The sequence below is a fragment of the Plecotus auritus genome, assembly GCF_963455305.1.
Source record: "Plecotus auritus genome assembly, chromosome: 4".
In the NCBI taxonomy this organism is placed as follows: domain Eukaryota; kingdom Metazoa; phylum Chordata; class Mammalia; order Chiroptera; family Vespertilionidae; genus Plecotus; species Plecotus auritus.
In genome coordinates this window covers 141,580,561-141,598,122 of record NC_137775.1, presented here as the reverse complement: position 1 = coordinate 141,598,122, position 17,562 = coordinate 141,580,561, and the positions used below count along the sequence as shown (strand labels likewise).

At 42.8% G+C, this 17,562-nt stretch overlaps 1 protein-coding gene across 1 annotated transcript in view; it reads right to left on the bottom strand.

Annotated features, from left to right (window-relative positions):
• The window catches only part of CNTNAP2 (contactin associated protein 2), a 1,915,008-nt gene that overhangs the window by 691,125 nt on the left and 1,206,321 nt on the right, over nt 1-17,562 (bottom strand). Inside the window, exon 12 of the mRNA XM_080666270.1 lies at nt 15,212-15,331. Coding sequence (XP_080522396.1) covers nt 15,212-15,331 — 120 coding nt within the window. The remainder of the gene's footprint in view (nt 1-15,211; nt 15,332-17,562) is intronic.

Genomic DNA, 17,562 nt, shown 5'->3' with positions numbered 1-17,562 from the left:
TGAAAAAATGGGACTATGTTCAAAACATCATTACATAGGGTCATTCTAACATAAAGTTTAAAGTCAACAAACCCTCTTTAGTGGTATAATAAACATATAACTAATGATTACTAGGAATCTGAGCAAAACTGAGGAGTTTAGAGGCCATAAAAGAAAAAAGAAAGAAAAAGTGAGCAGAACAAATGGACTTGGAGAAAACTATGGGAGAAGGGAAAGAATATGTGTGTTATCCTTGAGATATAAGAAAAGATATTGCACTTATGAAGCAATACTAGAGTTCTATTGAAAAAAGTTTTAGATGGAAAAAAAAGCTCTTTGATTTAAAACCATGATGACAACTCATTCTAGAAAGAGAGAGCAGAGAAATTGGAAGAGAAAAATCACAGACAGAAAATTGAAAAGGAATTTAAGGCATTGCCAGTGTGAAAATGAACACCAGCTCACAGGGATGCAAATGGACCCAGGCTAAGGCGTCATTATGACATTTCAGAACAACCTGGACAAAGAGGAAGTTTTTCTAACTTCCAGAGAGAAGGATAGGTTATATTAAAAGGTCAAAAAGCTACCAGAGGGTGTTCTACACCCAGGCGAGAGAGTACAATGAGAATGAGGAAGACATGGGGAAGAGAAGCATAACTTCTAACATAGGGTGAGTTGAGGACATTCTTGAATGAGAAAACACTGGTGGTGAAGAAAGATTTTTGGTGAGGGGATGCCTCAGATTCAGAGAGCAAATGGTATAGACTGGAGCAATGGGAAACTTCAGCAAGATGTTCACTGTTGTTTCAGTCTTTTAAAAATTGAAAACAGAGTATGTCGGCTTCTGTTCTATAATTGGCTTGCTTCTACAATGTACTAATAAACTCCCTGATGGCCCCTCCAGGTCCTGCTGCCTGCATCAGCTAAGGCCTTCATTTCACCTCTCACAAGCATGCTGCCTAATCTTAATCTTGAAACCAGAGGTACACCAAGCGAGCTGAAAAACAGAAGGGGCATATATGGTTCCAGTGAAGACTGTGAAACCAAGGGTCCTTATGACTGATTTAGTTTTAAATCCTAGCTCAGAGACCAAGCCTTTCCCCAGATAATCAGCAACCCCTGAGGCAGCAGAAGACAGAAGCTGGACCTGACAAATGGTCACAAGCCTGCTGGACCTCCGGCAGCTAAAGGTAACAACTTGACCTAAGTTATGTTTCAGCTCCTGAGCCCTAAGATGGAACTGAGCCCTGGCTACCTTTCCATCAGACCAGACAGAGGGATGCTGGAAAAAACCTGAGAAATGTCCTCAAGGTCTGAAAAAATGATTTATTACCCTGACCCCACCTCTGATAAACCAGTTCCCAGCACGACCCTGAACTCCTAACCCACAGTGTCTTGTGATTTTGCCCTGTATGATCTGTAACATACACACCATCAAAGAGTTGTACTTTTTTGTTTTGTTTGTTTGTTTTTTAATAGCATAAGCTTCCTGCTTCCATATTGGCCAATTCAATATCAAACTATTGTTTTCTCTCTATACTGAAAACTCCTGCACTTCTTTGGGCCAGTGCGTGCCGGCAGGTAAGCTCAAGAAAAAACTTCGGGGTTCTAGTAACAATAGAATAAATAGTTATAGATATAAAAGCAAAAACAGGAATAATAATAGTAATGATGATGATGATGATGTAGCAAGTTCTTGGCTAGTACCACTTTTAATGCTGACTTGTTAGCTATGAGTCCTTGAACATTCCATTTAGGCACATGTCCAGAAAGGCCTTTGGCCATTCTGGTGTATTGATAACAAGGCCTCTGTGCTCCCACCAGCCTTGACTATCCCAGGAACTGGCGTGGTTCCCACACCTCCCTAAATAATGTTTTAAATCAGTGGTGGGGAACCTTTTGTCTCAAAAACTATGAGTAAAAACAGGACATACGATTAATAATTATGTGAAGGGAAGTCAGTTTAATAAAGTCCTCTGTATACAAATGCAAAAAAAGATTGTGACAACTTCATCCACAGATATATCTCATTCCAAAGTAATTTTCTCACTCTTTGGGAGTGAGCCAAACGCTGTCATGTGGAAGCCTTTCTGAATGGCACTGAGGAGCTCAGGGCTCCCCATTAAAGTTAGGCTTAGGAAACATGACTCCAATACTTGCCTGTTTAGACAACATGTGGTATTGGTGCAGTTTATTATTAAACTTTCTTGGTTGCATCGATTAATCACAAGATAAAATGAGAGATTAATGACTAGATGAGATTTTCTCAACAAAATTGCCAGGGACTGCGTGACATGGAAGTAGATGTCCTCAGAAGGCATGAAAGGAGACCCGCAAAATTGAACAGCACAACAGAGGGTTTGGAGAGACACAAACACAAGTGTACTGGCTTTATGTTTCGCCAGAAGAACATTCCTAGTGAATAAGTGTGAGATTATTCTTGAGCTTTCTGGTTTTGATCTCAAAGCTATGAGCTGATCTTAACTGGATTTTTCCAAGTTATTTTCTTTTCCTCCTGCCTGATAGATAGGTTCAGGTCCCAAATGTCAGAGGAAATCACACAGTAGTTCCCAGCCAGAGACAACGTGAAGCCATGCTCAACTTTTGAGCAGGGAGATCACATAAGGATATCAGTGCTTTTAAAACACCAAAAACTCAGTGTTTATACAGGAGTGGGGAAGGTTTGGCCCATGGGCCATATAAGACTCAGGAAATCATTTTGTCTGGCCCTGCCAAGGCATTAGGAGTGTCTTAATTAAATATTTGACCAAATGCAGCTGGCTAATTTTTAAGTTGATAATTTTGTATGGCCCATGAATCCTATATAATAAAAGGCTAATATGTAAATTGTCCCCTCCACAGGGAGTTCAACCAGGAGTTTAACAGGGGGCGGGGCTGGCAGGTGGCCAACTGCCCACGGCCCCTCCCCCTGGCTGGCCCCACCCCTGGGTTGCCCCCGCACACCCTGATCAGGGGCGGGGCCGGCCAGACAACTGACCATGGCCTCTCTCCTGGCTGGCCGGGTTGATCGGCCCTAATCCAGGTGGGCCTGGCCAGACCCCACCCATGCACGATTTTGTGCACCGGGCCTCAAGTAATATTATAAATATCCAAATGGCCCTTGGAAGAAAAAAGGTCCCCCACCACTGATTTAAAACATTATTTAGGGAGGTGTGGGAACCATGCCAGGTCCCCGTATAGTCAAGGCTGGTGGGAGCACAGAGGCCTTGTTATCAATACACCAGAATGGCCAAAAGACTCTCTAGACATGTGCCTAAACGGAATGCTCAAGGACTCTGAGCCGGGGACTCCTAATCAGGCCAAGATACCATGAGTGTGTGCAAGGACACACAGTACACTGTGCCCTTCAGTAGCCAATATGATTGATGTAACAATTGGCATGAAGCTTTCTTTGTCTAAATGGTATAAAAATAGGTTACTGACCAGCTATTTGGCTGGAATCAGAGGAGAATGGAGTAAAAAGAAGTCTGCTAGAGAGAGCAGCTGGGCAGGAGAGACAGGAGCAGCTGCTGAACTGGAGATCTCAGGTATCACTACGATGTGAGGCGGTGAGTATAGGAGACAGTGTGTAGCTACTCTGGTAATAACTGTGGGTAGAGACTGATGCTGTTTTATGGGAAAGAAATATGTTCACTAGCCAGTGTCCAGCTGCCTGCCTGTATGGACTTTGCTGTGAAGACAGTTCTTAGTCTGATGGCTATATGACCACTGGCTTCAGCAATAAAGACCTCTCATGGCTTCTCTGTCTAAGACCCGGTTTCCTAGGAGGTCCAGCCCCAGGCAGAGGGGCTCAGACCTGACACCTGTTACTAGTGAGCAGAGGATAAAGGAGGAACTTGGACTAAGTTCCCAACAGTTAGTACTGTGGGCAGGGCTCAAGCAGGAGCCAGCCCTGGCATAGTTGAATGGGAGAATTTAGAAGAATACATGGACTCACAGTCACTCAGAACAACTCAGAGCACCAGATTCCTATAAGGCTCCTGCTGCTGCTCTGACAGGAGGTCTGTAAAAATATTTGGAGGTGGGTGCCTTTGCATCTGGGGGAAGCATTCTGAAGGCAACCAAGGTGACTGTGAGGGGCCTGATAGAGATGAAAGCTGCTCATCTGGACTCTGTCTGGTGTCCTGCATGCCCTTCCTGGATCCTGTCCCATGTCATGGGCCTCACTCAACCTTTTACAGTTCCTTCTCCTTTTTTTTTCCTTTGGTTTAAAGTTCAAAAACCACCTGTGAAGTTCTGTAGCCTGAGCCTGTTGCCATGATTGACACACAGTGAGAAGGGTTAGGCCTGGCAGGTGGACGCCATCTGTGGCACCCGAGAGTGAACCCAGAGGGAGGCAGGTGAGTGGGTTATCAGTTTGGAAGAAGAGCTCTTTGCAGGCCGCATTTGATCAGTGAGTTGGCTCCTAGACTTTCAATTGAAGCTGTATGAGCAGAATTGAATTCCAAGATTTATAGTGATTGTGAGGAGCTGAAATAGCTGAGCCGGGACGCGCGAGTTGTCGCTGAGTGATTACAAAGGTTTATAACAAAGACGTCCTGCCAGAGGTGGACAGAGGACTGAAAAGACCTAGAACAGAGCTTTCTACCTGTGGGTTAATGATAGAGGAGGTAAAATGAGGTTAGGAGGTGGGAAGAGGAGACAGAATGCCTTTGATGAAAAAACAAGTGTAGGAAATAAAATGGAAAAATCCAGGCGTACACTTCGGGCCATGAACACGTCAGAGAAACAGTTCATGACACAGAGAAACAGGAAGGGGGGAGAAGTGTGGTCCTGCCAGACATGTGAAAGTTATCAACCTTGACAGAGAATGGGAAGGCTGTGCATGTCCTCATTTCCAGTGATTTCCTTTCAAAACAGGGAAGAATGAGGCACAGTGAGTAACCTCGTTAAACATAAGAGATGATACCCACTGATTCCTTTCAATCCTGTTACAGTCCCAAAATAAATTTGTCAGATTCAGTTCAAGATTTTACATTGAAAAAGTAACTAGATCTTGGGGATAGAATTTAAATTATCCTAAAAGTTGGGTGCAAACCATGAGGGATGATTAACCTAAGTACACAGGAAGTGTACCAGTTATCCTATAAAGCTCTCTATATTAGAGAAAACACTTGTAGTTAAATTAAGAGAGAAAATTAATAATAAGTGCCTAATGGTGTACATACTGATTTCATTGATAATGTGTTCTCTGATGAAAAATCCCAAGGCATTAGTTGGACAATTAACAAGTAAATAGTTTATAGCAACATTGCTGTCCAAACCACAGATGATGAATTCGAGCTGTGTAAGGACGTTTGATGACAATAATGAAAAGATCTGAATAAGTGATGCTCACTTTTGAAATCAAACTACAAATCATACTACAGAATCCAAAATGACGAGTTTTGTTTGTATGTACACGTGACTGTATATATGTATGTACATGTACACACAGTAACTATGAAGCCTGTCTAAGAAGTCACCATAACATACTAGTTGTGTGAACTAGGACTTAATTTCTCTGAGCTTTGGTCTCTTCATTAAAAAAAATAAGAATGAGAATAATATTTTCTACTTTGTGAGGTTATTGTGAGTCACAGGATGAGTTAATGTGTGTAATGTACTGGGAATAGTGCCTGGCATTTAGTTAGCTCTCAAGAATATATAGAGCTCCAAGTATAAAATGTAGCATCTTTAGTACACATTTTCTATCATGTAATTCTTATCTCTACCGGTAAGCAATTTTGATTTCTGCCTATCTATATTTTTAAATTTTCCTAAATTGAACAATATTTTAAAATTTATAAGACAAATAATAACAAACCTTAATAATTTATGAACTAAATGTGACACTGTTACTCAAAAGATGAGAATAAATGTAGATGGAATGATGGATAATCTACAGAGGTACACAGTTAGGTGCAGCAAGCAAAATAGAAAGATGGTGCCCTAGATTCCTGCCATCTGGTGTGCACTCCTTGACCCCCTTCTGGAGTGTGGATGGGATATCACTCCTGTGATTAAGTTACCCCACATGGCAAAGGTGAAGACCTTTTGCTGATATAAGTAAGGTCCCTAATCAGTTGACTTAAGTTAATCAAACAGGTGATTATCCTGGGTGGGCATGACCTAATCAAGTGAGGCCTAGAAAGAGAGTATAGAGGTAACAGAGGTCCCTTTACTGACATGTGTGAGAGGGACTCATGGCTGGAACCTGGGAGCAGCCTCAGGAACTGGAAGCAATCCACAGCGAAGAGCCAGCAAGAAAGTGGAGCCTTCAGTCTTCAAATCACAAGGAGCTGGATTCTGTCAACAACCTGAATGACCTTGGAGGAGGATCCTGGGCCTCAGATGCACCGCAGCCCTGCTGACCCCTTCATTTCAGCCCGGGAGACCCTGAGCAGTCAAGCAGCTAATGTGCGACTCCTGACCCAAGGACACTGTGAATAATAAATTGGTGTTATTGTAAGCTGCTAAGAAAATGAATATGATAGGAAAGGACTACTTTGTTTTGCTGGGGGGTTAATGGCAATAGGAGTGGGCAGGTAGGTCCATGCTGCTTTTCACTAGAACCCAAGGTTGCCACCTCAGTGACCCATTTCGCCTACCCACACTGCACTACTGAAACTTAGCGAAGCACAGCAATGAATTACATGATATTACTGAGTGTGAGGGTTGAGAAACTTGAGTAACATGCTCTCTATAAATATTAGATTAAAAAGGCATAAAGTACTTTTACCATTAGAGAGGATAATAGAATTTTATCAGCTAAATCCCAGGGCTTTATACAGCACAAATTATGTAAATGAACTTAATGGCGTTTTGATGAAACTACAAAACTAGTGCTAGAGAGAGTGAGGAGGTGTTCCTTATTTGGACTTTAAACTTAACATGCTACAGCACAGATGCTTACTTAAGTTTGAATATGAATGCAAAGAGAATTATAAAGAACATGAATTAGAGGATAACTATTAAGAAAAACTTTGCTTCTGATTTAGGGATAAGCAGTAAGTGTCCAAGGACAATGGCTGGATCTAGCTTTATCTACTGTTGTTATTAATCACTAAAGGCCTGGTGCATGAAATTTACCTCAGCCCAGCCTTCACCCTCTGGCAGGCTGGGAGCCCTCAGGGAATGTCTCGTGGGGACCAGGCCTAAGCCCTTAGTCGGACATCCTTAGTGCTGCCGCAGAAGTGGGAGAGGCTCCTATCACTGTCACTGAGGTCATCAGCCCTGAGCCTGGCTTCTGGCTGAGTGGCGCTCCCCCTGTGGGAGTGCACTGACCACCAGGGGGCAGCTTCTGTGTTGAGCAGGATTAGGCTGAAACCAGCTCTCCGACATCCCCTGAGGGGTCCCGGATTGCGAGAGTGCACAGGCCAGGCTGAGGGATCCCACTGGTGTGCATGATCAGGGCCAGGGAGGGACACTGGAGGTTGGCCAGCCGGGGAGGTACCACAGGAGGGCTCCAGGGCATTTCCAGCCCATCTCGCTCAGTCCCGATCAGCCGGACCCCAGCAGCAAACTAACCTACCAGTTGGGGCGTCTGCCCCCTGGTGGTCAGTGCACGTCATAGCAAGTGGTTGAGTGGCCTTAGCATATCGTTAGCATATTACACTTTGATTGGTTGAATGGATGACCAGACGACCAACACTTAGCATATTAGGCTTTTATTATATAGGATTGGGCAGAAAAAAATTAAATGAAGCATTAAATAGCAAAGTCCCAGGTTTCTAGGTGAAAATATTAGTAAATATCTTAAGGAAATAGAAATAAGAAGCTGTAATGCTAGAAAAATATATAAGGGAAAAAGGTACATATTAAAAATATGTCATAGTAGACATTCATTAAAAATTATATTTATAATACCAAATTTTCAGGGAGATCATAAAAATGGAGAAGGAAGGTGAAGATAACAACCATCAGATTTTATAATGTGCCCCTAAGATCTAAAGAGGAGACCAGGCTTTGACTTGCACAGAATGATGAATTCTTCTGTAAAGAATTCAATGAATATATTCTCTCCTCAATGTCAAGTGCACAGCCCTTGAAACGCTTTGTCACTCAGGGCACCCCTGAATTCAGAGCAGTGAAGCTCTGAACTGCTTATAGGCAAAAGAAGAATTGCATAGTCCAGGAACTTCCTCATGAAAAAAAATAAAGAGTGCCCATTTATGTCAAACTCGGTCAAGAAACGAGTACATTCAAACTTCTTTGAGGCAGGAGGATTTTGTCTCTAAATTATTTGACTGCAAGTGGTGATATTTTTCTCTTATGTTCCATGGTAATAGAACTTTTTTCTCCCCTTTTTTTAAATGGAAGGCACTGTAAAGATCAACTCATGCCAATTCCTACATTTTACTTACAAGGAACCTAAGACAAAGAGATTAATCTATGTGCTCAAGTCCTTCAGGGAATTTGTACATAATCTGCCTGCAGGGCAGCTTGACAAGGTTGAATTCCAGGCACTGAAGGAACAGAGAGGCCCACCCTTTCCTAATGTGCCCCTGCTCATCAGTGTCCCATCTCACTGCGTATCCACCTGGCAATCATTTTCATTCCTAGCTCACCAGCCACAGTCTGGCCAACTCAGCCTCCTAAAGATCCATCAAACCAATCCTCTTCTTAACTGAAGGACACTACCAGCAATCTCAGGTTCTACTCCCAGATACAACAGGGGCTTTCCAACTTGCCTCCCTACTTTATGTCTGGGTCTTTATCAGAGACTCTTATTCGCAGCTGCCAAAGGCACACTTTAAAAATACAATATCATGTCCAGCTAGCATGGCTCAGTGGTTGAGCATTGACCTATGAACCAGGAGTTCACAGTTGGATTCCTGGTTAGAACACATGCTGGGGTTGTGGGCTCAATCCCCAGTAGGGGGTGTGCAGGAGGCAGCCAATCATTGATGTTTCTATCTCATCATTAGTGTTTTTCTCTCTCTCTCCCTCGCACTTCCTCTCTCTGAAATGGATAAAAACGTATTTCTAAAAATTACACTGTCATCTATTGCTTCCTTTCCCCTCAGGATCAAGTTTCAACTGCTTTGCATCCCATTCAAAGCATTTTAGAAGTTCTCTTCACCCCATTTCTGGGCCCCATAACTCAACTCCCAGGTCAGCTGTTTTGTGGAAGGTTTTTCTGGTTCCTGAGTTTAGGCTAACTGCCCATCCCATGGTTCCCAAAGTTGTCTGTGCAGGTGCTTTGGGTGGTTCATCCCTGCATCCTGCCTGCTGGGACTTTCCATACTTCTGGAATGCAGCCTCACTTTATATACATTTGCATTGATTCAGTCACTCCTTTCCCCCAACTCTTCTCCTCATTCTCTAGGACCCAAGCAGTCACTTCATCATTCATCATTCACACGGATGGCCCATTCTTCCACAAAATGCTCTTAGACACTTTTCTTCCACTTACTCTTCCTTACATTCCCCTGCACACCTACGGACTATTTCATCACTGGAAACCCATTTTCTATTCGGTTCCTCTGAGCTTGTTCCTGAGGTGCCTCTCCCCTATTCACATCATCCCCTTAGTGATGTTATCATTTCTCATGTATTTATAAGCTAACTATTAGCATGTTTATATCTCTAATACAAATATCCTTTTGGGGCATTACCCAATTGCGATATTTGCTTCTCCGTTTGGATGGCATATGGCATCTCATAATTAACTAGGTCAAAACTGAATTCTTGAAATTTGTCTAAATCTGTTCTTCCCTTAATTTTCCTCATCTCCCAAATGGCACTATAATTCATTCAGTCATTCAATTCATATACTCAGGAGTTATTCTTTTTCTTTTTTTAAATCCTCACCCAAGGATATGTTTGTTTGTTTGTTATTGATTTTAGATAGAGAGGAAGGGAGAGAGAGAAACACCGATTCTAGAGAAAACCATCATCAATCTGCTGCCTCCTGTATGTACCCTGACCAGAGAATGAACCTGCAACCTCTGGTTAAAGAGAGAAAGGACCATCATCTCATCATCAATCTGTTGCTTCCTGTATGTATCCCGACCAGGGATCCAACACCGAACCTGGGAATGTGCCTTGACTGGGAATCAAGCCTGTGACCCTTCAATGCTTGGGACAATTCTCCAACCAACTGAGCAACACCAGCCAGGGCTCAGTAGTTATTCTTGATAACTGTATTGAATCATGCTTAACTAACCCATCACCAACACTGATACTACCTTCAAACTAGATCTATAATCCATGTCTTTCTCATCATTTAAACTGTCACTATCCTAGTCCAAGGCAGCAGCACTTCTTCCCTGGACTTTTACAACAACTTCCCATCTGGTCCCAGTGCTTTGACCCAGTCTCTCAGAGAACCCCAAGTGGGGATTTTAATTAAGACCCTTCCATTCTCTTGCCTAAAACCTCTGCTAGATTCCCACCTACTATATTAAAAATATAATTGGAGAATTAAAACCCAAGCATTTTTCCACACCAGCATCCCCACTGCCTGGCTGCTCTGGCCCTGCCTACGTGCCCACTGCACTCTCAGCTCCTTTAGCTCACTCTGCTTCAGGCTTCTGTGTCTCAGTTCTTTGCAAGGAAATAATCTTGGGTGCCTTGGGCATGAATTTATAGGACTCATTTCCCTTCCTGTCCTTTTTGAGTGCCTTGTCTCTTTTTATACTTTATATTTTGGCTAAATGATTGCTTCCTCAGAGAGGTCTTTCCTAAAACACTCTATCCAAAATAAATCCTCAGAATTCCATTATTTTTCTTTCTAAGAGAGTTACTTATTTGTTTACTTTTTAATGCTTGTTTTTATTATAAGTTGTGAGCACCATAAAGGCATTTACTATATCCATTTATTCTCACACAGCACAGCTCCTGGCACACAGTGAATGTATAAATGAAAAAAAAAAACAAAAAAAACACACAAACAAACCTGGAAAAAGGATCCCAGAGGAATCTACACTAATAAAAGAGTAACATGCTAATTGACCATACCTTCACGACGCCCACCAGCCAATCAGGAGTGATTATGCAAATTAACCCAACAAAGATGGCGGGTTACTTTGCATACACAGGTGCCGAGCAGCCGGGGGCAGGGTGGGACGCAGGTGTTCTGCACCACCCCAGCCACTCTGGGCCTCTGGGCAGCATGGGAAGGCGGAAAAGCGGCTCTGGGCCAGAGTGGAAAGGCAGCTCCAAGCCAGAGCGAAGGCGGTGCCAGCAGCCAGGGGAAGGAAGGCCCATTCTTGCACAAATCTTCATGCATCAGGCCTCTAGTATATATGTTTACTTTCTATCCCAATTTACTATTTGGGGTAGATTTTTGCTGCCAGTGAGGTCTCTTTACTTAATATTTTTACTTCTTTCTCAGAGAAGATGTCTTGCTTCCATTTTTGAAATATGTGATATATTCAACAGTGATAAACACCCAATTACATTTGGGTTCCTGAGGAGTGGGGCAGCTCTATTATTTAATAGAAAGGCTATAAAGTAAGGTGCATATACAATTTCTCATGACACAGAGTGATATATCAAGTCTTCATAGACAATCTCACACTGTCACTCCCTCCTCTTTTTCAACATATATCTCTTGGAAAAGAAATAGCTCAAGCCAGGCTTTGTGGTACCATGCTCTCCTAATGGTGTCAAGTTCACCTTCTTTACAGATGAAGGAAGAGTTGATAGATGGCAAACGGTCACATCGCGCCTGCTGGCCTTCAAGGGTCCCTGACACACTGATGTCCATAACTATCTTGTGTGACAGCAGAAAAATATGCTCGTTGCAGAAGGTTGGACTATTTTCTTCATTGTTCAGACTGTATATAGAACACTGCACTCAACTGCAGCCATATTCCTTAAGGGAGATATTGATGACATGGAGACCCATGCTTCTGAGTGATGGCTTCAATTGACAGAAAGGTCATCTCTCCAGAAAGTAAACAGTCCTTCACTGTATGTATTATTCACATAAAGAATGTATTCATTATGGTTTGGGTTTGCTTTCTAATTCTCTTTTGAAATGCATATAGGCAAATAACTAAAGTAAATTTGTAATTTTCCAAGCACAATCAGGATGCCTTGATTTCCCTTGAGGATAATAGTTGACATTAATTGATATTTATATATATATAAATTATATACACATGTGAGAGAGAGAGAGAGCAAAATCAAGATTCTTTCAGATTTAAACAAGTTCTCATAGATTATACTTTATAGAGTGAAGGTGAACAAGAAAGTTCCTGAGGCCATTAACAAGCCAAACAAACAACTCTTATGTCAAGCTTTCTGGTCTGTGAATTCCTCCTCTCTGCTACACTTAGAATATTCAGCACTCGAGGGAATTTTTGGGAGGATAGCTGCTATTTTACCATTTTCTCTACACGCCTTCCATCCTACACTCATGTCTTCATCATTCTCTTCTCCATTCTGTGCCATAGGCAACCTGGGTCCTGATGCTGCTGAAAGTTCCCCATTGGGGTCTGCTTGCCTGCGTTTTCAGTTCTAGCTGCACAAACCTATGTCTGTTGCACACCTACTGAATCAAAGTCTCCAGAGCTGAAGCCAATAAGGTTGTATAGAAAAGGGGAAAAAAAGCTCCATGCATGATTCTGAAGCATGATATCCATCCTCAAGAACAATTGCCTTGCACATATCTGAATATGAGTCTTGCCTGAATGATAGAGTAAGTTATTTAACTCACTAGTGCTTCAAAAAATAATAGCATCCCACTGCTGGCAACCTTTACTGAAAATTAACTGTGTGTCAGGTAAAATGCTAACAACCATATGCAGATATCTTATTTCATTCATATAATAATGCTATGAGGTAGAGATTATTATCAAACCATTTTACAGGGAAATAGACTGAGGCTTATTGAGTTTAATTAAGTTAATAAGGTAGCCAAGATTATATATTTACTGATTCATGGGACCAGGATACAAAGCCAGGTAGTCTGATAAGGACTCTATCAGGATACCTGGCCTATGGCAAGCAGTCCAGTAGCAGTCCTCATCAGTAGCATTATGGGATCATTATCCTTATCATATTGCTCAGGAGTTCACATGCAGTGCTGATCCTCCCCTGCAGCCAGTGAGCAGTGCATGCCACACACTCTTCTCCGGGATTTGGAGGTGAAACAGGAGTTTTAGGGGTAAAATAGGACAGGTTTAGGAAATTTTAGAAATTTTGGAAATTAAGGGGACCATGGAGGAAGCACAGGGCTGCAGAGCAGCAGAAGGTATATTTCCATAGAATAGGGAAGCTGAAAAGCTGCAAAGGTACATTTCCATAGAATGAGGGAGCTGGAAACAGCAAAAGGTCTGTATTTACAAAATAAAGAGAAGGAAGACTTTCATCCACAAGAAGAAAAAGAAAGCCCAAAAGGAATAGGAAAACAATAAGGAAGGGGGGGGGGTCATGTGAGGTTTGACCTTTGACCTTTGAGCCCAGGAGTTACTATAGTAACCAGTCCAAGGGAATAGTGACCAATCAGAGGGGATGTCAAGGCACCAAGATCTGCAGCCTTTATAAGCCATAGGGAAAAGGAACTCAGTAGGACTCTTTCCCCCTCCCCACGTGGGAGTCTGTACTTGTTCTTTAATAAATTTCCACCTTTACTATTGTTATAATGTTATGGTCATAAGAATATGCAATTTCTTATGACCATACTGTGTGAAATGATTATTGTATGAAATGTTTGCTGTGTGGAGACCCCAATACTCTATAATTTCCAAATTGGTGAACACCCACTATCGTGATGTGAACGCCCTAAGCCCTAGCAGGGGTCCTCTCCTCAAACTATGGCCCACGGGCCACATGCGGCCTGCCGAGGACATTTATCCAGCCCGCCAGGTGCTGCTGCCTGTCCTGCTTAGCAGCCAACTCGTCCCGGGCCCGCAGTGCACATAGGAATTTGTTCATAGTTTTTTTTTTAAACTATAGTCCGGCCCTCCAACGGTCTGAGGGACAGTGAACTGGCCCCCTGTTTAAAAAGTTTGAGGACCCCTGCAAGTGTAAACGCCCTGCTCCTAGCATAAGGAACACCGTCTGGCCCACACCGATAAGACACAAGTTGTTTACTACCGGCTATATAAGCACCGGACCTTCTTCAGTCCACGTCTCCTGCCTGATAGAGGAGGACTCCATGTCGCTCCGTGAGACGAGCCCCTGACTGACTGCTCTGCTGTGCGAGCCTGAACCAACGGCGGCCGCCTGTCTGTCTCCGTCTTCGTCGTCCGTCTTTTGGTGTGCATCGCCGGGTGGCCTTTGCCGGAGCCTAGGACCCACTAAGAATAGGTAAATAAACCTTGTGTGATTGCATACTAATTCTGTCTTGTGTGTTCATGTGTTCCGGTTCGGCCCAGCTGTCGAGACATTGAAGTACCAGGGGATAGGCTGTTATTGCTGACTCCTGGTCACCTGCATTTGTCCCACTAAGTCTAGACAGATAATTAATTAACTGGGGCAAAATTGGGACAACTATACCACCTTCTGTCCGTGGATTAATTCTTTGACTCCAGCAGACAAAGTATTCGGGACTGGCTCCGGTGGACAAAGAATCCGGGATGTCCTGCCCAGGGGAACATCGTGTGTTCCAGTCCAAAAATTCCATATCAGAGAGTAAGATGTCACCCAGTGTCTGATAGAAAATAGGCTCTAGAAAGCTGTACATCTTACACACTGTGGTGGGAGTTTGCAAGATCCCCTGAAATTTAATGTGGAACAGGGGAAACACTAGGTTCTCTTCCCAAGCAGATAAATTTCATGAAAGCTGCAGGCAAGTTTTGCCTTTGCCAGATGGGATTTCAGCCCCCAGAAGGGTTCCTTTTTATAACTATGGGGATCGGAGGAACTATGGAGAGTGTCTGTGGGCTTCCTGTAGCAGGGGCAGTGTGGAAGCTGAGCAGAGATGCTGACCTTCCCCAGGCTAGGTACCTGCAGGGGCTGCTTCATGGATCAGCTCTTTCCATGGACTTCAACCTTTCTGGTTCACTTTCTGGTGTTTCTCCCTACCCCAGATGTTTTTAAAATGCATTTTTATTGTTATAGTCAGAAGGTAGATTTTATTTTTTTTACATACAGTGTCAGAAAGTATAATTGCTTTAGAAATACATTCCACAATCTATTGACCTAACAAATCATGCAATATTTAGTTTATTGTGTATTGTCATAGAAATTGCAGAAGAAACAAACTTCAATGGCAGCACTTATTTTCAACACATAGAAAAGCAATGCTCATGAAACGTAAATATGACATCGTTACCTGTCATGTTGCAGTACACTTTCAGAGGCCCCAGCGGTCCACTGCCATCAGGATCTATCCAGTAGTAATTTGACGTCTGCCCTAGGTGTTTGTACGCTTCGCAGGATGGCTCATAGATGGCTGGAAAGAAATGTCCTATGTGAGCACAGCATGGAACAAATGGCTCCCCAGACAAATGCCCCCAAAACACATCACATGCTGGCTAACCACTGCTGAGGACTGTATCCTCTTGCTAGAATGAGCATTCTTTCCTCTACATTTACTCTATAAGCATTTCTGTCCTAACAAAGATAATAAGTTCCTGCTAAGGTTTTATTATTGGGAAATAGTCTTAACAATCATGAAATTGTTAACTTGATGTAATGTTCATTGTATTAGGACTCACAATCATAGAAAAAAATGAATCTATAGATATTTATAGATACCATCTTCTTACTGTAAGGGCTGTTATTTTACAAGATAAGTGTTGTCTGCTTTGCTTGACCATCAACTAAGAGATCACACACACATACATACACACACACACAGTACATTTTTTGTATAGTGGTATAAATTTCATAAGATTTCTATTCTTCATTTATTTCAGGAAAAAGGAAAGAAATGTCCCTGCTTCATTTTGTTACAGGTGCTTTAATTACATCAAATCTTGTTGGTATAGAAATCTGCCATTGATGTAATTGAATTACAGGTTATTTTTCATTGTTTTCCTTTTTGTTCCCATGCTCCTGACACATTTCCTCTTCTTGGAGATGCCAACTGTCTTCCAAAGTACAAAATGTACATTTACATGTCACCTCTGTAGTGAGAATGTCCAAAATATTATTGCAAAATCTTTTTTGATACCTCTGAAGAATTTGAAAGATTTCTTTACAAAATTAAGAATTCTGGTAAAAGTCCACATCTCTGAAATGCAAGTCCTGAAGTCTTTAGGTACTGTGCACTTGAACTCCTACTCCCAATATCTGCCTTTTGTTCAATTATCGAGTAGGAGATCTGTCCCTGGGACTTCCTTTCCTACCTTCCTCCTCCATCTTCTCCGTGCCTCCCTTTGGCTTTCCATGGTTTCCTCTCTGCAAAGATGTTAGACCTCCAAGTCTACTTCATTTCAACAACAACATACTGGACTCAAACAATTCTAAAATGTTTTTATTTACTTAATCCTTATTTTCTCCTGCAAATAGTTACTAAGTCCCTATGATGCATTGAGCAGTGGATTAGACTACAGAGATACAGCTGTGAACAATATGGATAAAGGACTTCTGGAATAGGATTTGCTCTCTATGTGGGTATTGCTTATGCATAAAATGCTATTGGAAGAGGATGTGGCTAGAAAGTTAAGCAGAACCCATACAGTTGTTATCCCACATAATGATTAATTCGTCCACTTTCAATCTCCCAAGTGTCTTATTTGGATAATACATTATGGTTGCTCTAATTTTGAATACCATACCAAGTGAAAGGCAGTGAAGAAGTATTTTTGAACTTGAAGTAGGAAGAGGTCACAATTAGATGTATTTTGGAAAGAAAACTCCTAGTAGTTAAACTAGATTCCAGGGAAGTGATTCAGAAGATCAGGAGAGCATTTAGGCTGTTACTGCCATAGGCCAATTGAAAGATGACTAGCTCTATCCTATATAATAAAAAGCTAATATGCAAATCAACCGAACAGCAGAATGACCTGTCGCTAAGACAAGGACTGACCACCAGGGGGCAGATGCTCAATGCAGAAGCTGCCCCTTGGTGGTCAGTGCTCTCCCACAGGGGAGTGCCGCTCAGCCAGAAGCCGGGCTCATGGCTGGTGAGCACAGTGGTGGTGGCCGGAGCCTCTCCCGCCTCTGTGGCAGTGCTAGGGATGTCCAAAGCCCTCAGTTGGACATCCCCCAGACTACAAGAGGGCGCAGGCTGGGGCTGAGGGACCCCCCTGAGTGCACAATTCTTGTGCACCAGGCCTCTAGTATGAGAATATAAGCACAGAGTAGACATGACTGATTCACATGTTTGTAATAGCAATAGGACACGGAGACCAGGTAAGTGTACATACAAAGAAGGAGAGTTCAGAATGCTCTAAACCCACAACATTCTATCTAATAAAACAGTAATATGCAAATTGACCATCACTCCCAACACAAGATGGCCACCCCCATGTGGTCAAAGATGGAAGCCCCCATGTGGACACAAGATGGCCACCACAAGATGGCTGGCAGGGGAGGGCAGTGGTGGGTGATCAGGCCAGCAGGGGAGGGCTGTTGGGAGGGACCAGGCCTGCAAGGGAGGGCAGTTGGGGGCAATCAGGCCTGCAGGGGAGGGCTGTTAGGGGTGACCTGGCTGGCAGAGGAGGGCAGTTGGGGATG